General features: G+C 32.1%; 1 protein-coding gene and 1 pseudogene across 2 annotated transcripts; both read left to right on the top strand.

The window, feature by feature from the left end:
- Positions 1-8,519: 8,519 nt before the first annotated feature.
- Positions 8,520-17,020, top strand: LOC114421717 (protein SCAR1-like). Of its 2 annotated transcripts, XM_028387775.1 has the most exons (9): positions 8,520-9,069; positions 10,465-10,628; positions 12,112-12,235; positions 12,498-12,630; positions 12,751-12,815; positions 12,902-16,007; positions 16,109-16,210; positions 16,500-16,607; positions 16,697-17,020. In XM_028387775.1, exons 1-9 carry the CDS (start codon positions 8,915-8,917, stop codon positions 16,745-16,747), a joined length of 4,008 nt encoding a protein of 1,335 aa, XP_028243576.1. In that variant the 5' UTR covers positions 8,520-8,914; the 3' UTR covers positions 16,748-17,020. The 2 variants fall into 2 exon arrangements, with proteins under 2 accessions (XP_028243576.1, XP_028243578.1); XM_028387777.1 differs by lacking the exon at positions 8,520-9,069 and having other exon boundaries at positions 10,502-10,628; positions 12,101-12,235.
- Positions 17,021-21,364: 4,344 nt separating this feature from the next.
- Positions 21,365-22,460, top strand: LOC114421715 (annotated as a pseudogene).
- Positions 22,461-24,806: the final 2,346 nt, after the last annotated feature.

The raw sequence follows: 24,806 nt of genomic DNA, 5'->3' as shown, positions 1-24,806 counted from the left end.
AGTGAGAGGAATTCTCAGCAGCTCAAAAGGATAGCTGGTTGTTCGAGCTACAATGTGCACAATAGCTGGTTTAGCTTGAATTTAACGAAATATTCGCTTAATTTTTAAAAAACTGTCCTAAAATTGATAAAAAAAATTGAGTTAAGAGGTATTAATTTTCGCATACTAATTATAGCTCATGATGGAGCATTTGGGCTGGTCTAATGGTAACAACAAATCCATACTTTAAGCCCATAAACTATAAGCCACATAACAGGCCAATCATATCAATAATCAATAATATTCACCAACGGGCAGAGCAACAAATTTTCAAGACTGATACAATTATGCTAAGAAGCTAAACACCAAATGTTGGGTGTTCCCACAGCTTGTCAGATCATGTTTGAATCCATTTGTGGCTAAGCAATAAAGCAAAGATGACTCATGCAAAGCAATTGCTGAAAAGAAGGATGATGGGAAATTTGATACAGTTCCATATTGTAAAGCTCTGAAAGACAACCATTCCCGGCTACTACTTCAGCTTATGTGGGTTGACTTAAGGATCTCAAATTTGAGCACAATTATGGAGGTACTGTCCAATCCATAAGCTAACATAATTGGATTGTATGGGCTTGGTGATGTAGCCATGTAGGTAGACTACTTGGGCCAAATTAGTAACCAAAAATAAGATGAATTGAACAAAAGCTATTGGACATAGTGTTTCCCAACTTCTCAAGAGAACCAGCTCCAGACAAAATGCCATAGCATATTGGTGACAATGTGGGCCTTATATTCGATTATGAAAGTGAATTCACTAGAGCCAGTGATCTATGTGTGAGAGAAGTTGAGGCAAGATAAGAGAGTGTGCTTATTAATTATATTTATTCATGTTATATAGTATGATGTTTTCGGGGGTGTTGGTAGCTATGTTACCCAATCAACTGCATTTAGTGACCAAAACATTTCCCTGATGGAAGATCAAACACAATGATTTGTGTTATAGGGAAGATTTCAACCCGTGTCCTGATAACTACCACTTGAGCTACTTTGCAGGGACAAAGAGCTTTCTCTAAAAGTTTGAATGTGACCTCTCGATCTAAGACTATCCCATTAATCAACATGGTGATAACACGTAAACATTTTTATTAGTTTGCTATATATTTTTATTTTATCCGAAGCGTGGAATGGTAGGTGCTATGGTACATATCCCCTCCATAATTGAATGAGTCCTAAATTCGGTGCCTTAATTCTACGATCTAATCAAATAGCACTTTACTTTTGAGCCTATTAGCTGATGTAGAAGCTAAATGTGTTTACAATAACACTATAAGAGATATAATGTAAGTTGGGCGAGAAAAAAAAAGTTGTGATTCAATCCCTTTTACTAATAAAATTAATATTTTAATAAATTAATATTTATCAATTAAAAAAAAGTTTACAATGATCTCATTCCAAGGGACGAAATTGTATGAAGGCTTTTGGGATTTAATGCTACATGGTCTCTTGGACCATTGATGTCAGATAATACTCTGCCAATGGCTAATTATGTGGGTTGGACCACTGGGTAGGAATGGGCCTACCAAAAAGTGAAAGAAAACTTGTCAAAAATCTTGCAAAATACAGACACACTTGCAAGCACATCAAACAAACCTGGAGCCTCCACCCTGGCGCCAGTTTTCAAACTTGACCACGGCCATCACTGGCTTCTAGAGTATTTGGATAACATGTAATTGATTATAGTCTATCCTACAAAATCATAGTATTATCAATAAAAAAAAAAAGTAACTGTTTATAATTTTATTTTCACTGTCAAAAATTAAGTAATTTTTTTCTGCCATAAATTTATTCCAAACATACTATCTCTCGGCTTGTATTTCAGCGTCTTCTTTGGTAGCCATGTTTATTGTTTAGTTTGAATCGTATTTCAAACAATTTTTTTTTATCCTAATTTAGATGTTTCTTTTCAAAAGAAAAATATGCATCACACATTTAACATGTCTAAAACAACTGTTTTTTTTTAAGTCAAGTGAAATTTATTGATAATAAAACTTAGAGAACAACACAAGGTGTGTCCTTTCTAAGATAAACACTGATACAAGTAATATGAATAAGATATATAAGGTTGTCTAGATGGTGAAAAGAGAAGAAAAGAGAAAGATTTTGAGTTCAAATCTTTGTGTTAACAAACTAATGACTACTAACATTTGCCAGTAAAAAAAAATAGGAGCAGTGAAAGCATGCTACCACACAATTATATCCCTTTCCCTGCATGTAAATCTAAATACCCAACACCCCTTAAAATTACAATGACTTTCTCCAAAACCAAACGCATGGAACTAGGAACAGGCTTGAAATTATCTTTCATTCAATAAGAATTCTAATTCAGTGAAATACTCAGTGACAGTTAGTGTATCTTGATGCATAGGATAGATGTTCTGTACCAGATCAAAGATTTTGAGAATAACCCCTTTGCAAATTCGATCCGAAACTTGATCTATGCACAGATGGATTGCAACATCAAGTCCTAAATCAAACAATGAATCCATGCAAGAACCATCACATTACACCTCTCGCAAGCCCCAACTGCATGGATCGGATTTGACATCAATGAAAGTATGGAACAGGAATACCACCATAGACATTCTTCAATTTGTTCTTGTGGCAAAAAGAGTCAGTTTCATTGTTCTAGCCCATGCATGATACTTTCTAACATTTAATGGAGGAAAAAAAAGCACTTGAGATGGAAGAAAAGAGGGATTGATGGATTGGTGAGAAAACTAGAATAACTCTGATTTGCCATAATTTTAGAGGAGATGGTAATAGAAAACGATGGAAAGAATCACAATGAGAAGAATATAGATTCATGCAACCAGAACTCTTGGCCAAGTTCTGATACCAGATTAGGAATCATTTTTCTTGATTGATCAAGTGTACAAAGTCAGTTACAATATTTACATGTGACATTCTACACATGAACCAGAACCAAAGACTTAACTATAACTGAACATAACAGAGTAACTACACATAGAAGGATAATTAACCTCAGTTATGCTGCTTCACCACTACCTTGAGTTTAAAGCCTTGTTAGTTTATGCATTAAATGACTATAAAATTAAAAATATGTTAATTAAACATCTTCTTTGTCTTTGAGATGTAACATGGTTGGATTAATTGCATATTAAAGCTGTGTTAACATCCATCTAACGCGCTAACTAGTCAATATTGAGAAACTCTTAATTTCCCAGAGCGAATCAATTAATATATTTTTTTTGTCGGTATATATTCTTTCGATATATAGTTTTTTTTCTTTCTTTTTAACGATGGCTCTTGCGATGTATAGTTGTTTTAATCGATTATGTATTTAGTTTGTGATGGTGGTGTGACCGTCTCATGTTGAAATCCGCAAGGACATATGGTGTGAGGAGTATTCTATTTATTGTATATAATTAGCCTATCATGCTAACTAATTAATTAATATCTCAACTAAAAATCGAAGAATAGGCCTAAGTCATAAGAGAGTGACTCAATAGTTAATCATACTTGCGGTTCCTGATTGATGGCTTTCTCACAACAATTGATATAACTTGCAACATTAATTATTATAATTATTATTTTGAAGAGGCAAAAAAATATTATTAAGAAAAGAATTTCCCACAAGGTGTTTGAACAATCCAAAGAAGCTGCAAAATATGAAACCTCCACACAGAGATGCATAGCTTGAGATATATCGGTCGAATGCCCCATAAAGCTTCTTATTTGCTTCATCCTCTAATTTCGCCTATTCTTATATGTACATCAACATAAGAAATTTTAATTGTAAAACACCTAAATAAATGGTTTGTGATGTAACTCTTAGTGGCTAATTAATTTAATCAAGACATAATTAAAAAATATATATATTTTTAAAAATTATCTTTCGAAACCTCCATACATATTAATTTATTTCATTGGCATGATCTATGTAGCTTCAGTATTTTATAGAGAAATGGTGAGCACAGCACAGGTACCATGATCCCATCACCTGATTGCCCTTATCTGTATTTGATGTGTAAGTAGCTCACGTGAATATCATGTGAAACTGTTATCTTTGTCTCCCCTTTTATTTAATATTTCATTTTTTTATTTATTAAAGAAATATCGAACTTTAAGAATCCTATTTGAAGACACAAACAAACAAACAAAATCAAGAAATGAAATTTCTCACCTTACTTTACTAATGATACGCCATATGATTTCTTGAAGCCTTGATACAATGATACCTGCGTACGGATAAATCAAACAAGAGTTATTTAAAAAATTCTATTGCAAAGGGATTTCCAAAGTTTGTGAGCGTGGGGTGTTCAAAATACTAAAACACATATGGTTGAAGAGATACTCTATTTAAAACTTTAGGTGTTGTTTAAAAACATTTTTATACTAGTGATAATTGAGATTAAAAATATATTTAAAACAATATAATATACTACTCATGAAAGTATAAATTGAGTAGATTTGATAGATTTACCGTTTTTATTTTAATTTTTTCTACCCCGTGCTAAGTAAGAGTTAAGCATACGTATTTAGGACTCGAGTTGTTTCAAAATTGACATATGAAAAAGGAAACTAACCCATTGAACTGGCCGTATGAATTAATAAATATCACTCTGTAAAGAAATGGGACAGCACAAACATCTTACTTTTTATGTACCATATTTTAATTTTAACGAAAATAAGCAACAAATTAATGACACATAAATTAAAAGGCCACAAAGAAAAGATAAAGAAAAAAAAAGACCAGGAAGAAAAGGAATGGAAAATTGAAGTCCTCCAACTATTTAATTCATACTCAGAGAAAGGAGTAGCTTATTTGGCTGAATATATAATTAATTGCATTGAGCAGTCATGGACCCTTTAATTATGGCCAAAGATGCCTAAAGACATGTTAACACATTGGCTTTACTTATCTAGCCTGCCACGTATTATTATATTTGATTGCTTTCACGTACTTCTTTTCACAATCCAATAACTTGAACGATCTGATTTATGATAAATTGACAAAGTAATTAAAATATAAGTTCTATTCTATCCCTTTGAATATTGTGAAACCTAAACAAATTGAAGGACTAATTATGGGCACTGCCTGTCTTCATAGATTACTGTGACGCAACAGCGTGAACTTTCCACTACGCAGCATTGGATTTGGCAAGCAGAGTGCCGTTGTGCACTTTGTTGGAATTATGTTAGATTATATAATAATGTTGACTCAGATATAGTAAATCATAATCAACCACAACTTGAGTTATGGTCATTTTAAATTTGTTTAAAATGCCCATGTTCGAAATAAATATTCGATACTGAATGATAATGGTTTATTCTTTTTGTCATATCATTGATGCATTTTTTTTATTTTTGTATTTAAACGATGAAAATGATTCAAATATTAATGTGAATTTTTTATTTTATGTTTTTATCCAATCATATGAAATTAATAACGCATAGTAAATTTAATTATGCTATTATTAATAATAAATTTGGTGTTATTGTTTATTAGTACCAAGAATTCTTTGGGATTGTCAGGGACATTAAAAAAAAGGAACAAATTCCTAAAAATAAAGACAACTATTATTTTATTTGTGGTTTAAAGATTTTACACTCGGATTAAGAATATAATAATATGTTAAAATTATTTTCATTTTTTCTAATATATTCTAGCTGTTCTTCTATAGTTATATCTTTTATTAATTACTAAAAAATATTTTAAACAAAACAACAAACAACTGTTTTTTTTTCTCTGAGATGAAGATAAAATTAAAAAAATGTTACGTTGAAATTTTAAAATAAAAAATAAATATATTTTTTTTATAAAGTGACCCTGAACAAAACAACAAATATGGTATTTAATTATCTGTTAAAATAGTTCTTGTCTACCATAATAGTTATTGTTTAATATTTATTAAAAGATATTTTTATTATGTATTCATGATAGCATGATGAGAAGTTAAAATAGTTGTTTGGGGTAAATATTTATTATGTTAAAACTTAATGAAATATCAAATTACATGTAACTTTGATAAAGTATTACAATTTACATCCGTTAATAATTTTTAATTAGATAATATTTTCTTAAAATTTATTATTAAATTAAAACTTTCTTTGACATAGATCATATTAAAATTTCATATGAATTTAAAATTATTTATTATTTAATTTATATAGATTAAAATTAATGTAATATAATTTTTTCAAAATATATTAAAATATAGATCATTTGATTATTTTTGTTTAATTTTGATAAAATTTAACATAGAAAATTTTAATAATATGTAAATGTAGTTAATGATTGAATTAATAAAAATTATATTCTACATCAAGTTATTAAATGATGTAATAATTATTTAAGTTATGTCGATGTAATTTAATTTTTGTTCGTCTTATTATTTAAATAATTCAATTCAATAAAATATATTTAATGTCGGTAAACCATGTATCACACGCAATAAAAAAAATGTTTTAAAATAAATGGCGCGTTTATACTTTCTACTGACCCAATTAGGGAGTATGCGTGTATTGGTTGAAACTAGGATTAGGAAACCCAAATTAAAAATATGTAGCTCTCTCAAAGATTTCAGAGTGTTACTACAATGACCCGGGAATAATAGTAGTATAATGATCAATTTGATAGTAGTAATATAATTAGAATCAAAGGGATCAAATGGCATTTGTTTTGGGTGAAGTGAAAGCCAATAAAGATTCTTGATAACTGTTTCAAGTGAAACCTTTCACCAAACGTTTAACCTCTAGATTTGTTTGTCAACGCTTATTGACTCAGCGAAAGAGACAATTGATCATATTTTATTCCTCAAGGATTTGGTGAGAATTGCCCTAAGTTATTGTTTTTGTTAGTATTACTGTTAACTACTCCCCCAACAAACGTGCATTTTTTTTAGAATGCATATTTACTGTTGACTACAATGTCGAATTAAAGCCTCACAAAAAACTGGCTTATCATGGTGATTATGTTCTTTGTTGTTAACCATTTTCCACTCAGATAGACTATATATCAAAATATCTAGTTTTTGGTATATCACGTAATACATTTAAAATTACATTTTATTACTAGACAGATAGATTTTTGAAAGACGTGGATTACAATTCATCCACTGAACACTTTAGCTTAACAACTCCAGAAAGGAAGAAAAAACTTACCTTATCTACATTTATGATGTATGGCAAATGACACATGAATTTGTTTGCCCCTTACTCTTATTAATGACAAATCTCTTTCTATCACTTTCCTTTTCCCGTTTCTTTCACTTTATTTTCTTATTTTCTTTGACAAAAATACCATTTTCGTACTTAGATTTATGTAGCCCTTGCCATGCCATTACTCCCTCTCTCTCCTTATTAGAACCAAATTAATTAGCATGCAAGAAAAGATTACAGAGTGTAACACGCAGTCGCCATTACTTAGTAGCTCAAGTAAATAACTTCAACTGCTTTCTTATAATTCATTTATGAATGGCTATCTAGGTACGTACTACTACTACTACCCTTGAAAAATCCATCAATTTCTCAATATATTAATAAATTTTATACAACATTTTCAATATTTTTTAACTAATCAATATTCTAGCATTTTAGCTATACACATCCCATCACATAAAAAATTTAGATCTTAGCATTAAATCCTTGAACTATTTAAGGCTGCCGCATGATTCTAGCTATGGTGCTATATACATAATATCCCACCACATAAAACAAATTGTAGATCTTAGCATTAAATCCTTGAAATTGAAAAATCAGAAACCATTCCATCCGTAATTGTCACCCGAAGCACCGTATTTTTGCGTTCATAAACATCACTTTCTCGCATTATCCACATCACATACGTAGAATTCTACTTCTTCACTATTCTCAATTTTATTTTATTTTTATTCTTTCCTTTCACAAGTTGACCCAGTAGGATTTCAGAAACAAAAATTGAACATGTTCCGATTCATGTCTAGCGTTAGGGTCCCTTTGCGTTTTACCATTTTGACCAAACCTCAAAAAGTTTGTGGTACCCACGTCGAAGGTTCGGAGCCATAGAAAGCCACATTTTTTTTGTCACACTCCACATATATAATTGATGGTAATTTAAAAAAATTAATTAGTATTATTTATATTAAGAATCTTTTAAGTAAATATATTTGACTTAAAATAATTATAAGATGTATTATCTTTTTGAAAGTTTTTCAAAAAATATACAATTGTAAATAAAACATGTTGAAAATTCATCTATTAGTTCATACAAACTGATCCTTAAAACAATCAAAATAAATTGTGGTGATCTCAAATAGAATTACCTATAAAGAGAAATTCTCACCAACAAGAACCTCGGGTGAAGTGACACCATGAAATATCCTAGAGGACAAATTCTCAAAAAGCTGACAATAAAAGATGCTACAATAAAGGTGCTAACAAATCGATTAACAAAATTATCTCATAAATTTATTATATTTTCATACATGAATTTGATTATTCAATCTATTATCACACAACACTTTTGGGACACGTAAGGCATTTTAGCAAAGACAGAGGGTATTTTGGGAGTAGTGAATTCCAGCCATGTTTTTCTCAGACAATGATTTCCGTTCAAGAATGGCTTGCAGAGTTGGCAATGTCCTTCTTCTCCCTTACCTCACCGATCCGTACACTTAACCTGCTTTCTCACTCTTTGTCGCTTCTCTTTGGCAGTTAAGCTGCTTCAATCCACACTCCCACCTAATTTCTCTCTTTTAAACTAAAAAAAAATCCATTTTTTTGTTGTTGATCTCTCTCTCTCTCTTAATTCGTTCATTTAATGCTTCTCGTTCCACACGCACATTCATTGGTTTCAGCAGAAGAGTTAACAGCTAGAAGGGGGTAAATAAAAGAGTACTTTGTTTTGGGCTTTCACTGTTTGAGTGAGAGGAAGATGCCTCTGGTGAGGTTGCAGGTGAGGAATGAGTTCGGTTTGGGGCAGCCTGAGTTGTACAGAAAGACAAACAGAGAGGACCCTAAAGCTGTGTTGGATGGTGTGGCTGTGGCTGGTCTTGTCGGGATCTTGAGGCAACTTGGTGATCTTGCTGAGTATGTTTTCTTTCAATATCATCTCTTTTTTTCATTTGGGTTTGTTTAAATAGGTGCAATTTGCAATTTTTATGCTTATTGGAGTTGTTTGGGAAATGGGGTTGGTTAATTTCTGTAGTTTCGTGGCTTTAATGGGGTTGAAGGGTGGGAGGTTTCTGTGAATGTTGTTGGTTTTAGTTATAACGAAATATGGCTGAGTTTTTGTTTAGGGAGAAAGATGATACTTAGCCGTTGGAATTGAGGTCTGTTTTTTTTATTTTTCGGATTTTGGGCCAAGTTTCAATTGATAAGGAGACAAAATGCTCTTTGACTTTTGTTTTTGGTTGAGCTTTGAGTAGACTCTTGTAGCTTGTGTACAGCTCGACCTTGGTTGCTCTTTGGATAATAACTCTAATTCATTTCCTCTTTAAGAGTTTGTTTGGGTGGTTCACGAGGTGCAACAGTTTCGAGGAATGGATTTGTCAAAAAATGCTTTCTTGTTTAAACTTTGTGAACTGACTCTTGATTCTTACTTCCATTTCTTCTAGAAGTTTTCTCTTTTAACTAAACTAATACCATGTCATGCTCCAGCTAAACAACTGTAAATATAGTCCGTAGTAGAAGGAATATGACTAATCTGAATGCCATTGTGGGGGTTTTTCTAGTTTTTGGACCGCCATTACTGATATATGCCACCTTCCTCCCCTCTGCTTTACTCCTTACTTATTTTGATCTGAGTTACAATTCAAAAACCTATATCTTTAGTTTCAATGAAATCAGGCTATGGTTGTGTAAGAATTAAAGTTTCAAGTTCTTGTATTTGTAGGGCTTTGTTGTTTTATTTGTAGAGCTTGTTGGCAAAGTTGGAACTCCAATCAATTTGATTATATATTTTGATTTTGATAGAGTAGAACGGATGTGGGATCTTGTGTGTTCTTCCTTCAAAACCTTATCCATGCTGGACCCCATTTGGACAAGTTGCTCTTCTGTGAGAAGTAGTGCTTAAATAGCTAGTAATTATTGTTAGTTTTGCTAGATGTGAAGCCTTACTTATGGTGTGTGTTTTTTGTTTTGGAAATATCCCGTATTAAGATTGCACATTTCTTAAAATAAATCATGAAATTTTTTAATGCTAAAATAAATAATGATTTCTTGTGTTGGATTCAATTTAATCTCTCCATTGCCCACTGTGTACTTCCATCCTATTCTGATATCTGTTTGTGTGTTTGGTATGTGCTCCATTATCTAGGGTAATTATTATTACTCAGTTACTGATAATTGTGGCATTTACTCCATGCTTGTTGAAACCTTGTTTAATATTTGTTTGATGAATGCAATTTAATCTAAGTAGTTATAGTTTTCCTTCTGTTATTTGTGTTGATATTAATTACTGACGAAACATTTTTGAAAATGTAGTTTCGCAGCAGAGGTTTTTCATGGTCTGCAAGAGCAAGTAATGACAACAGCTTCCAGGAGTCATAGATTGACGTTTCGTGTTCAAAACATTGAAGCTTCATTACCTGCCTTGGAGAAGGCTGTATTGGCACAAACAAGTCACATACATTTAGCTTACACAGCTGGTATGGTTCTTTTAGGCAATTATCTCAGTCTATGTGTAGATTTATTGGAATTTTTTATTATTATTCAGAAGATGTTAATTTCATTTCTGAATGTTATTGCCTTAGAAAGATAGAGTTAGGGCTTATTTGGATGCATTTTTCTAAAAGCACTTTTAAGAGAAAAAATAAGAAGAGAAAAAGAAAATGAACTTCTTCATAAGTTAAAATGAGCTCTCCATTAGCTAGTTCGTAGAAGCTCTCTCATATAGCTTCTCTAAAAGATTAGAGGACATCTACAAATTAGCTAATGGAGAGCTCATTTCCTTTTTTTCTTCTCCTAGAAGTACTTCTTGAGAAGCTTACCCAAGCAGGCCCTTATTTTATTTTGCTTAATGGGGGTGTATCTTTACCAAATTTTATTTAAAGGGAATTTTGAAAACCACAAATAGAATTTCTCCCAAATTATATAAATGGCGGCCTAATGGGGTCAGGGGGCTATTTCTGTGATTTGAACATGTGCCCTGCCAAAATATATCTTAAAATTAAATTTGTACCAAGAAAGTGTTATGTTTTAAATTAATGCTTCCTGAGTAATGTCACAGAATGCAAATCATTACTGTTTTACAAGTTCTGATATAAACATATTTATGTCCCAAGTGAATCAAATAGAGTAGCTTTTGAGATAGTTATTCCCATGTTAAATATTTGATTATATCGCAAACTTCTTAAACTTGTTTCTTTGAGTAGAATCTTTATATACCAATCATCACTAAACATTAATTGGCACACTAGAATTTGTATCAATGAATTAATGTGAAGGGCTCTCATTTGTTTGTCTAGTGATGTGCTGATCAGGCAGCTGAATCATATTGAAGTTAGGTTGTGTTTTCCAATGTATTTTCTTTCTATTTCTTTACATTGTTCATGAATCCGCTTTTGCTCTCTCTTTTGCATTTATCAAAGGGAAATCGCTCTGAGAAATTTCATTTGTCTTTGGGTGTTCCATAGTTAATATATAGATAGATCTTTGTTAGCATGCAAGCTATTAAGTTGTTAGTAGACCTCTAAAACTTTAAGGAAATTGGAAATACTGTGGTTGGTTCAGTATTCATGTCTTCAATATGTTCAACGAGTCAAGGTATTGTGATGAAATAGGGGCTGATCATTGTTGAATATGGTCATGATTTACTGTAAATATGATGAAGCTTATATATCAAATCTTGTGTGTGCATTGTGATTTGTTTGGCATGGAAGCTGATGTGTGAAAGACACTATAAAGCAAACTCATAATATATATAATTTTGACAGTAATGTTGATCTCAGATTATTTTTAACCTGATTGCAGTCAAGTGGCATTAAGCTAGATTTATGCACTTTTTAGATAGCATATATCTATATATTTTACTTCAAATTTTGCAATACTACATTATTTAATGATCATGGTTTCAAACTTTCAATGTTCAAAGATTATAGGAGTCCTTAATGAACAGCAGTTTCCTTTCAGGTTGTGAATGGCATCCACGCATGAAAGCTGCTCAAAATCATTTCATTTACAATGACTTGCCTCACTTTATTATGGATTCATATGAAGAATGTTGTGACCCTCCACGTGTTCACTTGCTTGATAAGTATGTTAAATTTCCTTCCATGTTTTGTCTTTCTGTTTGAGACTTCAAGATTAGTTAGGTACTACTGCTTATATTAATTTCCAAGGTCTAGATGATAAAAAAAAAATACAGTCTAGTTCAAATTTGGACTGGTATCCCTGGATCTTGTACCTGTCCTATTTGCCATCTCTCTCTGGTTTTGAAAGAGTTGAATACAGTCAACTAGTCCTGCTTAAATCAAGTGTCCTGTACTGGTTAATGAAATATTCCATGTGCCCATCAGATTTGATACTGGTGGCCCAGGATCTTGTTTCAGGAGATATTCAGATCCAACCTTCTTTCAAAGAGTATCTACAGATTCAGACAAATCTTACTCTGGGAAAACTGAAAAAGCAAGGGAATCTCATAAAAGCAAGGTACAATAATGATCATTTCAGGGGGAAGATTATTTTTAACCCAGTTTCATTCCTGTCATATGCATGCATTGATTTTTTTGCAAACAATTTCTCGATGCTTACACAAAAAATGTTGGACAGAAGAAAAGGTCGCGAAGGAATGGAGACATTTTAAGGGGTGAACAGAGTCATGGCACTAGTGGCAGGTATTGCATCTATATATGTCTATTTAATCTTGGCATACTTCTTGTTCATTCAAAATCAACACTTACATATTGTATTGACTACCCAGAATGAAATCTATTTCTTCTGCTATCAATGGGCGAACTTCTTCCTCACAAACAACCTCCACCATAGATATGACAATGAAATCAGATCTGGAACATTATTCAAATTCTTTTGATTCAAAATCTGGTGCTGGCTACATTGAATGTGTTTTCCATCCAAGTAATTCTAAGCAATCTGATGAGCCAGATTATAAAGCACCATCCTCTACAAAATTGAAACGGAAAAATGATACTCTGTCATCAGTATCTCATCATATAGATGATAGTATTTCACATGATACATTGGAAAAGCAAGTTGCCTCTAGTTCATCTGGTGTTACTTGGGATGAAAAGGAAGAGATAGTGGAATCTAAGAGTCAAGCATGTGATATAGATAAAACTCCTGAGAGGCTTGTGGAGAACCATGACTTAGATATGCATGTAAATGAGGCTGTTACCATAACCAGCATTGACTACAATCATATCCTATTTAATGAAGAAAGCAACCTGAAACCAGTCTCCAACAGGGTTCAAACTGATGATATTGATAGTGAACCTGATAATTACGTGGATGCTCTCAACACCATTGAATCAGAATCTGAAAATGATATTGATTATATAACAAAACGAGAGGTGCAGCAGTTATCTTCACGTGTCACTCGTGGAACAATTGAAAATGGAGTTACTGAAGCTCCTCCCAATTTATTGGACAATAATTTATCTGATGTCGTTTCTCAGACTGATTATACTGTTCCCTTAAATGAAGAAAAAGGGAATTTAGCTGACTCAGTGCAAGAAAATCGTGTTCTTGATCTTGTATCAAAGCCAAATGCATCTAATTTGGGATATGTTAGTCCATCTGATGATCTTGATAGAGAAAATATGACCAGAGACACAGCTTCCTTAAACAAAGAACCATTCAGGGATTTGTCTGACTCACTGCAAGATATTCCTCCTCTCACATCAGAGCCACATGCATCTAATTTGGGACCTGAAAGTCCATCAGATGTTCCTTATAGTGAAGAAATGACCAGAGACACCGTTTGCTTCAATAAAGAAATGTTTGGGAATTTGCCTGACTTGTTGCAAGAAATTTCTCCTCTCACATCAGAGCCACATGCATCTAATTTGGGACCTGGGCATCCATCAGATGTTCCTTATGGTGAAGAAATGACCAGAGACACTGTTTTCTTCAACAAAGAAACATTCAGGTATTTGCCCGACTCAATGCAAGAAATTCCTCCTCTCACAATAGAGCCACGTACATCAAATTTGGGACCTGTGAATCCATCAAATGCTCCTTATAGTCAAGAAACGACCACTGATACTATTTCCTTAAACAAAGAAATGTTTGGAAATTTGCCCAACTCATTGCAAGAAACTCCTGCTCTAACATTAGAGCCACATGCATCTAATTTGGCATCTGTGAGTCCATCAGATATTTCTGTTAGCAAAGGGATAGCCAAGAATATAGCTGATTCTCATCACCCCAAGACTCCTGCCTGTGAGCAGGTTCCTTGCACAATTGAAAATTCTGTTTTGGATAACTCAGTATGCACTGATACCTACATTGGTTCTTCTACTGTTAATGATACAGTGTCAGCACCAATTGAGACTGATATATCATTTTCTGGTTCCAATAACTCTAATTTACCAGATGAGGAAGCAGGTAAGATCAACAACAATATCTGCAAATCTGAAGAGACTCGTAGAGAGTCTTTGGCTGATCATTCAGTTAGGTTCTGGACTAATGGTGGATTATTAGGACTTGAGCCATCAAAACCTCCTGACTTTAACAAGTCAACTTCTTTAAGTCAAGGGTCTTTGAGCACTAAAAGTGAAACAGATGGTGGTTCACATCATAATTCAATGCAAAAGAGCAATGGTTATAAAGAGGAACGGGAATCATCAGAAGACGTTGCTGAGCAGATTCTAAAGGAACCAAGTTCTAGATTCTTAACATCAGGCCATAATGATGACCAAGCTTGTATCTTTGAAAAGGCCACTGGCAATTCTCAGCAGAGTAATGGATTTTGTCAGATTGAGAGGAACAGTTTAGGGGAAATCAGGGTAGCTGCACCTGAAAGTGTTCTCCCATCGATCCTTGACACAAAGGACATTACTGAACCCAACCAGGGAAATGGTGAAAACTCATCCCGTGTGTTTGGACTTAGTCGTAGATTACTAATAAATAGCTTTCAGCGGAAAGTTTCTTTTGATGAAAAATTGGAACGTTATAATTCTCTGAAATCTGTTATATTGGACCAGAGTGGACTAAATGGCATTGTAGGACAGTCACTTCCTGAGACAACAACCTCCAAAGAGAAAGTTGGTTCTGGATATCCTATAATGTCACTTCCTCCTTCACCTCCACTTGAACATATGAAAATATCCTTCCATCCTGTCAGTGGACTTGAGATCTCGAAACTAAAATTGAAATTTCCTGATGGCAGTAATCGTCATGAAAGCTTAAAGGATGTGTTTCCTTCTTTCCAGTTGGTCCCTGAAGCTTCCCTTCCTCTGGATGGTTTAGTTTCTCACTCAGATGATGATGACACTTTCTGTAGATCATCTCCATATATATCAGATGATGGCCGAAGCCCTCGCTCTGACTATAATTCTGAGCAGTGGGAATCTGATGAAACTCCTGAAAACAGTGACCAAGGGGTACATGATTCTCCTCGCAGAAGGTCATCAGCTGAATCTGTGTCCATTGATGATACCAATGTAAGAAGTGGACATGGTACATGTACTACAAATGGTGTGGAACATTCTCTATCTAGGCCTTTACTTGATTTTCCAAGTTATGATAATGTTAATCCTGCACTTGAGAAAGAAAGTAAAAGACACTCCAAATGCAATAATGTTATGTCACATAGTCATGCAGAGCCTACACAACCACCACCTCCTCCTCCACCTCTTCCTCCAACGCAATGGCGAGTCTCAAAACCACAGTTGGATATGACAAATGGGACACACCATTTGTCTGAAGATGCTGAACATATTGATGATCACGGTCTTCCACATTCTACTATCTTCCAGCAGCCTAGGCTCACCCAGGTTGAGCAAATACAAATTAATCACGATGATCATGAATCTTATAACAACATTATATATAGATTGAAGGACAAGGTAACATTTGGTCTTACCTTTCTCTTGCACACTGTATTTATGAAGCCATAGTAGATATTGGAATTTAACAGTGTATTAATCTCATTGAGCATTTCCTGCAGCTGGATCCGCAGAAGTTGCAGGGTCAGAAGGAAGCAAACCAGTTGAAAATGGGAAAGGAGACGGATGAAAGAGAAGATTTCCTATATCAAATCAGAACAAAAGTATGTAGTCATGTTATAGTCTCAACTATTTTAAGGGTAACTAAACATTTTGGTCCTCCACAGATATAAGTGTCATTGACTTTGTCTTTCATTATAAATACATCAAAATGATAATTAAATACTTAATTTTTTTTACATAAAATTAGTCTTCCAAATGACAAATTGATGACAAAAAATTGGCATTGGAGTCTAGACCATATCAATCCAGAGCATGTTCTAGCAACATTAAGCTGTAAATAAAGTAATCATGTTTCTGTAGTTAATTTTTGCAATTTATTTATCGGTTCAGGCCTTCAACCTGAGGCCCACAGTAACAGGAAAGTCAAATGATACCACTGGTCCCACCGCAAACGTCAAAGTTACAGCAATTTTGGAGAAGGCAAATGCAATCCGTCAGGTATTGGTCACTCCTCTTTGGTTATACATTACTATTTTTGGTGTCTGCATTTTATATCTAACTGGCACCCATAATGGATAACCTTTCAGGTTGTTGCGAGTGATGATGGTGAAGATGATGATAACTGGAGTGATACATGACATTTTTTTTTATTTCATACATGAGCAGTCTTTTATGTTTTTTAGCCTCTTGAAGTGAAGTTGCATGAGGCTTTGTTTTATTGTATGTACACACGTGTGAATAAATCTTGTTTATCTGTTATTAAGTGTAGGCAGTTTCATTCATTTTCGTATGATGAATTTATGTCTTCTTTAGTTTTTGCTTTGAATATCTGGGCTGACCCTATGTATTGTGAGATCACAAATCCAAGCCATTGTTTATAAAAAGTTCCTGAAAAAAAAAAATTCCGAGTACTTGACTTGATTTCAATTTAAGATACTAATGTTCTTGACCAATTTTTCTATCGGTGGTACTAATGTTGTAAATGTCAAGGTTATGAGAATGTTTTTGTGAGAAAGTTGGTAAAAACAATTCCTAGGAAATTAATAATTTCCTGAGAATGATTTTTTTAAAATACATAACAAACTTGATGAAACAGAATCCCTCTTGGAAAAAAAAAAACAGAATCCTTTATAAGTTTTATGATGCAATGTTTTATCAAACAAATATGGAGAAGAGATATCGAGAGAAATTTGATAAAACCATGAGGTGCTGGATTAATTTATTCAATACTTTTTAAAATGATAAAATAAGAATGTTTTTAAATTTCAGGTTTAATAAAGTGAAAATATAATGCACTTGAAATGAATAATAAATAAACACTTAATTTTTCTACTTTAAAAGAAAACTTTCTAAAAGAATATAATAAGTTAAAAATATGGGTCAGCTTGAGTGAAAGGAATACGATTTTCCTTAATGTATATGATGTTGGATTTAATAAAAAAATAATTAAATTTGTATATTGTAAGTGTAAAAACATGGGTCAGCTTGATGCATGTTCTTTTGCTCCACTCACCCTCTAGCCTCTAGCCTATGCCCATTTATACTTGTAAATTAAAAGTGTTTGCAAATTGATGGAGGGCATCCCAGAGCCAGAAAAAGCGACTAATCATCAGACACCTTCGGGACAGACAAAGGTATGGTGTTTGTGTTTCAACACATTTTTTGTCACAACTTCTTGTAACCTGTCATTGGCATGATTGAAAGTAAAATTAAACCATTAAGATATTTTTTTAACATAAGAGGTTGTGCTCTTCCACGTACAATTTTCTTTTACATATAAAACTCTCCCCCTGTATGTTCAATATTTTTATATAACTCTACCTTTTTTTCTCTGTTTTTCATCTATATGTAAGCCATTGTACGGTACCATGGAAATAGGAGGTGTGAAAATAAGGTTGATTATTTGGTTGAATGAAAATAGAATAGGACCAACTAGTACTTTTTAATTCTATTTTTATTCATTTTTTTTTTCTATTTCTCTTCGATAAACATCTTTAATTCTTATTTTATTCTTCATTTCTTTTCTTTCTATGAAATGAACCCCACAAATTGTTTAACAGGTTACCCCACAAATTCCTGTCCTCCTAAAGCCAGTGCCATTGGTAAATCAAATCTTAATTCTGAGAAAATGGTTGAGTTTGTTGCACAAGCTGAATTTCAGAAATATATTTATTTGAAGGTTGAAGATCCTCAACTTGCATCAATGAATCTGGCTGTTCATCATGTTCCATCGCGTCGATTTGTGGCTCATGTAGCAGCACCATTGTGTCCAAGGGGAAGTTGGTGATTTTTTCTTCTATTGCTCCTTAGTTTAAATTTAAATTTTATATAGGATAACATTTAATTACAGTATTATAGCTGTTAATTTTTAATAATATTCTCTAATTAAAAATTAGAGTTTTATTTACCTATACTTAGACAATAAAAGTCAGCATGAAATTTCAATTTTGATATTAAAAATACCTATACTGCACCTGATTTTTGTTTCTTCATATATTCTTGCTAAGGTTTTCCTCTTTGATTTCATTACAGGTAAGCAATTTGCTGCATCTTCTTTGTCGCTAGCCTTATGGCATATCTTATTTATTATCGATATCATTCGTATAATAATAAATAAGTGATATTTGCCAAAACTTGCACATAATATTAGTGAATCTAATATTTTATAGATAGCTGAACTTTTTTCTTGCGTAAAGGAAAAAAAGGATAATGGAAAAGAAAAAGTAATAACGAATGAGTTCGATTTCTGTGACTGGATTAGATCAACAACATCCAACTTTTCCCCTTATTATAATTAGAAATCTATGACTATGATATTTTGCTCCGATATATCTTTGCTTTTAAAATTGATAAAAGACTAAATAAATACGAACTGATTGACTTTTAAAAGAATCCTCACGAAAAAGTGTATCCTTTATCGATAAAAAAAAAAAAAAGAAGCAAATTGATGCTTCCTAATCTTCATTATAAAACAGAGTAATGAGTTGGAAATGGGATCACTTTCCAAATTAATAATATTAAAAATCCTTCAGTAAAAAAAGTGGCATATAAATGTTGCGTACTAAAAGGAGCTGGCAAGGCCACAACGGTGTGTCTATTTTTTATCTTTTAAAAAAATTAACGTTTGATAAAGAATATTTAAAGTTTATTAAATGCTATTAGTTACTTTCCACTATATAAAAAATTATTCAAACTATTTTACGTGATTTTTATGTTGTTAAAAAACTTATGCAATAATAATATTTTTAAGATTTGTTTTTAATCAACAAAGCATTTTTAAATTAAAAAACTACATTAATGTTTTCCAAAAATCTATTGGAACCTGAAAAGTTAGGTTTTTTGTGTGAAAAGTGCTACCAAATGCCATTAGGAGCATGTCACTTTAACAAACAAAATATATACACGGAAAGAAAAAGGCAGGATATTTTTTTATATTTAAAAATGATTCGTGAGTCGTTCGTGACCGACCTATGATAGTTCTTCTAAAAGGCACACTTATTTGGAGGCATCCCTTCCCTACTCACGTCACGTGCAGAATATATATATCCATGCAGATAGAGTTTCTTGAATTTATTTTCCTTTCTTGTTATGAAACTGTTTTTTTATTATTAAAATAACAAATTAAAACTATAGTATTTTTTTATTCACAATATATATTTATACTAATTTTTTGTTGTTGTGAATATTAAGATATACTAAGTGTTGAATTTCTTTTAAATTCTGTCAAAAAATAATTCTTTTAAATAAAAATTATATATACAAATTAATAATTGTAGATAGTATCCCGGTAAAAAAAAAAAAACTGATATATAGTGTTAAATCTTGACATTTTGTCCGTTAGTAAATGAAATCAATAAATCATACAAAGATCATTATTTAATTTGCCCCTTTAGTCTTGTGTAAGGATAAATATGGATAGATGAAATTTTTTTTATGTACTAACAAAATCTTAAAGGAAATAATGTTAATGATTTAAACTTTTGAGGGATGAATTTGATAATTTAAAATTTTATAAAATATTAATGTTAGGATGCATTAAAGAGTCAAACTTAAAACTTTCTCTAAATAAGTTAAACCTTTTTAAAAAAAAATGTTATATATATACTTAATTTGACCTGATAAAGGATTTGTTTGTTTTAAAGTTAGGTAAAACTAATCTTAATAAAAGTATTTTTGAAATATCAAATATAATTCTAATAAAAATAATTTTGAATCATTAAATGTAATTAAGACATATATTTAAATTAATTTCAGTATTAATATTTTTTTTATTAAAACATGTGTGAGAATAAAAGAATCCAATCGGACATTAGTTTACATTTCTATGTGGCTAGCTGTGGGAGGATAGCAACACCCAGACAATAACTTATCTAAACAAACAACGAATCATGCTCTAGACTCTAGAGCATTCATGCATTACTTAATTATCCGTTATGATCAGCTAGCAAACATCCTTATTTTCCAAACTTTAATTGCAAGTTTGCTTAGATCATAGATCATAGATCAATGCAATAATTTAGACGTCTCAAAGAAAATTAATTAATATACAATATTCCTTAATTTATTTCTCTTTCCGAATTTTTTTCTTTAAAGAAACTAACAAGGAATATATAGACATCCCTTTTGGCTAGTGTATATAATATCTATGAGTTGGCTTACATTTGAAAATAGAATATAAGTAGAATTTAAATACAAGAAACTACTCTCTCCCTCTCTTTTTTTTCTCTCTCTCATCGTATATAAAGTAATGATACATTTATAACAAAACTTTATGATATTTTTTTTATATAATTCTCTTTCTTTTCTTCACATCACTTATCAAATAGCAAACAATTCTTTTCATTCGTGTCTTTATCGTATATTATAAGATTGATTATATAAATCAATATATTATACTCCACTCTGTTTTACACTTTGTAAGCGATCTACCTGGATTGGGCCTGTTGCATGTATAAATTTTAGCACTGCATGGTCATGACGTAGACTACTGATGTGTACAAAAAGCTCATCCATAGCTTTTTCTAATTTCTACTCCCCAAAACCCTTTTAACTTTTCTTCATTTTCTCTTTTTCTTTAGTGTAATTTGGCAACGCACTTAATATATATTCCACTTACGATTGGCGTTTATCACATGGACTTTCTTCCCAAGACCATGGTTTATGATTGTACTAACTATTATACACTTTTAGCTTTATTCCCCTTTGTATATATAAAAGGCAACTTAAAAAAATTTCCTCCTCCATTCCAACCTAAACCTTCTTCAGTAAGAATAATTAATATTCTCTCTCTAACATGGCTCAAGTACAAAGTGGCCAAGCTAGTGAAGGAATTATTAAGCTGTTTGGGACAACGATTAGGTTGTATGGTAGAGAAAGAAAAGAAGATAAAAACCATAGAGAAGATGGGACAGATGAGGACATAAAGAGAGCTGATAAGATCATTCCATGCCCAAGATGCAAGAGCATGGAAACCAAGTTTTGCTACTTCAATAACTACAACGTTAATCAGCCCAGGCATTTCTGCAAGTAACGTGCCAATAGGAGCCGGACGGCGAAAGGCCAAACCGCCGTGCCATGACTTTGGATGAATCACATGTTGCCACCGCTGCTCACGCTGACTTCCGGCAGCTTTTTCCATCTCAGGTGCTCAACTTCAACCTTGTTAAGCCTTCTCTTCCCTCTTTTTCTCTTGTATTAACATAGGTCTCCCTTGGAGGGTTTTTTTTTTTTTTTTTTTACTTTAATTTTGCTTACGAAACTTAGGTATCAATTACCATTTTATAAGTATTGTTGTTGTTGTTGTTTCCCAATACAAACACAAGGTATAACATGTAATTGATAAGAATATAACTATTGTAATAATTGTTACATATTTTGTATATTTAATTTATTGAACAGAAAACACCGAAACTGTTTATAATATTACATGCATGTATGTTTCATCCATCTATTTGTTAGTATCTTCTTTTCTAACTCAAAAAGACTGTGAGTAAATAAGTAATCCTTTAATAAATTCATCTCATTCACACATCTAAAGCGATTTTTCTAAAGAAAAATATGTTCCCATGTACCAAGCGAAAGAGTTTGTTTGATATTTTGCTTATTAAGCATGGAGAAGCCATTAATTGATGTGTGTTTATTTTTTTATTTTAAAAAAGAAAACTTCAATATGCATGGAACTCCGAAATTTCCCAACTTCCAGAATACTCACGAGTCATGACCCAAGCAAAGTGATAATGATCCAATTATTTGATTTTGTTCCGGGAAAATAAGCTTTTTTGTATAGTTAATATTTTGGCATTACATATAAATAAAATGGGCCAAAATAATTTTTGTATAGAATTGCTTGTTAGTGCAGCTCAGCATGAAACTCAAAAAAAGTTTGTTAACATCCAAATCAGATAGAAACAAAGGAGGCTTGAAAAGGCAGTGACAATCTAAAAGCTTATCTGATTATGAAGATGCGAATGCTCGAAAAAAGACACAGCAAATGAACCAACCATGTTCTAGCTGTTGGAGACGTGAACGGTTCAGATTATTTCTCATCTACATGCTCTAGTTCTCGCAAAATCTCTATAGAATTAATTCAAGTACATTAATCCCTTTGCTTTGACATGTCATCCGCAAAAGCTACATTAATTAATTTATTAGCGGAATAAATGGTCAATGAGAAAGAAAGGAAAAAGTTTATTAAAGTAAATACGAAAATTTGAGAGCAAATTGTACTTTTGTTAATTATTTATTTTCTCTCTGCCTTGAAAATTAGGGAATTTATCCGTCTTTTGTTCACATCTTGGTCCTAGAGGCCGGCTTAAACGTTTAGTACACGGTATCAATAATTCAATATAAGAAAATAATTTGAAGTTAAAATAAAATAAAGATTCCAATTTCGTGTTTTAAAATAATATAAGTGGTCAGATTTATTGTTTTATTATAATAATGATATCTAATTAATCGGATAAGTTTTGTAAACGTATGTAATTAACCGTATCAAATTTGTGATAGAGTAGCCTGGATCATCAGTAATTTATTTTTCCACTTGTTTCGTTAATTAAATTAAATTCCTTTTGTCTGATGGGAAGGAACGTTTTTCGTAAAATAAATAAAAATAGTTTTATTTAAAAGTTAATAAAGTTTTTAGAAATTAAATAAAGGAGATGAAAGAGTTTTTGTTAATTAAAATAAGAATGTCATAGTATTAAAAAATAAATAGAGTAAAATGATGTTTTAGAAAATAAAGGAATATTTTAATTGATTATTTATTTAATAAAAAAGTAAAACAAAGTTTTTTTTTATAAAATAATTTAAAAAATAGAGTACATAATAAACTCAAAGTATTCTAAATAAATTAAGACATATTAGGTCAGTTTTTAAATTTATAATATGTTTGTACGCTCTTTTTCTTCCTTCTAAATTTATTTTTCCTTTTTTTCCTCCTAAAATCCTCTCTTTCACACAACTCTAGACAGAGAAAAGTCCCTCGTATGGAGACCGTGAAATTGAGACTCAAATTCTTTATATTTCTCTCTAACGCTTGAAAACTCTAGCAGAACAACCAAAGATGCTGTTATCACTGTCGAACTATACACGTGAGCCCGCTTAGAAGTAAGGAATAAATTTATCGCAATTAGGATTAAAATGAACATGTGTAGGGATTATTAGAGGATTAAATTGAAATTTATTTTTGGATGTTTATTGTACTGTAATTCTTCCTTTATAATTATAATCACAAGATCGTTATGTTTGACGAGCCAATTGATGTCCAATGCGAAATTTCTGTGAAGTTGATGTGTTCTTATATTGAGTGTGAATCCTAGAAATTAGGTTTTTTTCTAATTGGTGTGAATTGATGAAACTCAATGATTAGTATGATGTCATTACTAGTTAATTTGCGTTATGAGTTTATACTTGAATCTAGCATAATGTGATAAAGAATAAATAGTAAAAAAAAACCTTTGTGTTTGTTTTGTATATTGCGATAGATTGAAAAAGGTATTGTAATGTTATATTAAAATAAACTTTCAAACCAAGCTGAAATCATACGCAAATTTTTATGTTTTGTATCCTGCACTTTTGATATTTGACACCACACACATCAATTATACTTTATTAAAAAACGTGAATTATACTCTAAATAATCTTCTTTTTAGTTGCTTATTTTATACAAATTATTGTCTTTGTCTTGTATTCTACCACAATGATGATCAACATGTTATATATACATTGTAATAAATAAAGTAATAATTTCTTTTGTGTGTGTGTGTGTGTGTGTGTGTGTGTGTGTGTGTGTGTGTGGTGTGTGTGTGTGTGTGTGTGTGTGTGTGTGTGGTGTGGTGTGTGTGTGTGTGTGTGTGTGTGTGGTGTGTGTGTGTGTGTGTGTGTGTGTGTGTGTGTGTGTGTGTGTGTGTGTGTGTGTGTGTGTGTGTGTGTTGTGTGTGTGTGTGTGTGTGTGTGTGTGTGTGTGGTGTGTGTGTGTGTGTGTGTGTGTGTGTGTGTGTGTGTGTGTGTGTGGTGTGTGTGTGTGTGTGTGTGTGTGTGTGTGTGTGTGTGTGTGTGTGTGTGTGTGTGTGTGTGTGTGTGTGTGTGTGTGTGTGTGTGTGTGTGTGTGTGTAAAATTATTTTGAGAACAATTAAGGAGTTATGTGTTTTGTATAATTCATAGATAGAGTCTACGTGTTAAAATGTTTTTTGAGTTGG

This window comes from Glycine soja, chromosome 8, assembly GCF_004193775.1.
Source record: "Glycine soja cultivar W05 chromosome 8, ASM419377v2, whole genome shotgun sequence".
In the NCBI taxonomy this organism is placed as follows: domain Eukaryota; kingdom Viridiplantae; phylum Streptophyta; class Magnoliopsida; order Fabales; family Fabaceae; genus Glycine; species Glycine soja.
Note: the sequence above shows the minus strand (reverse complement) of the source record. Positions and strands in the feature narration are given on the sequence as shown.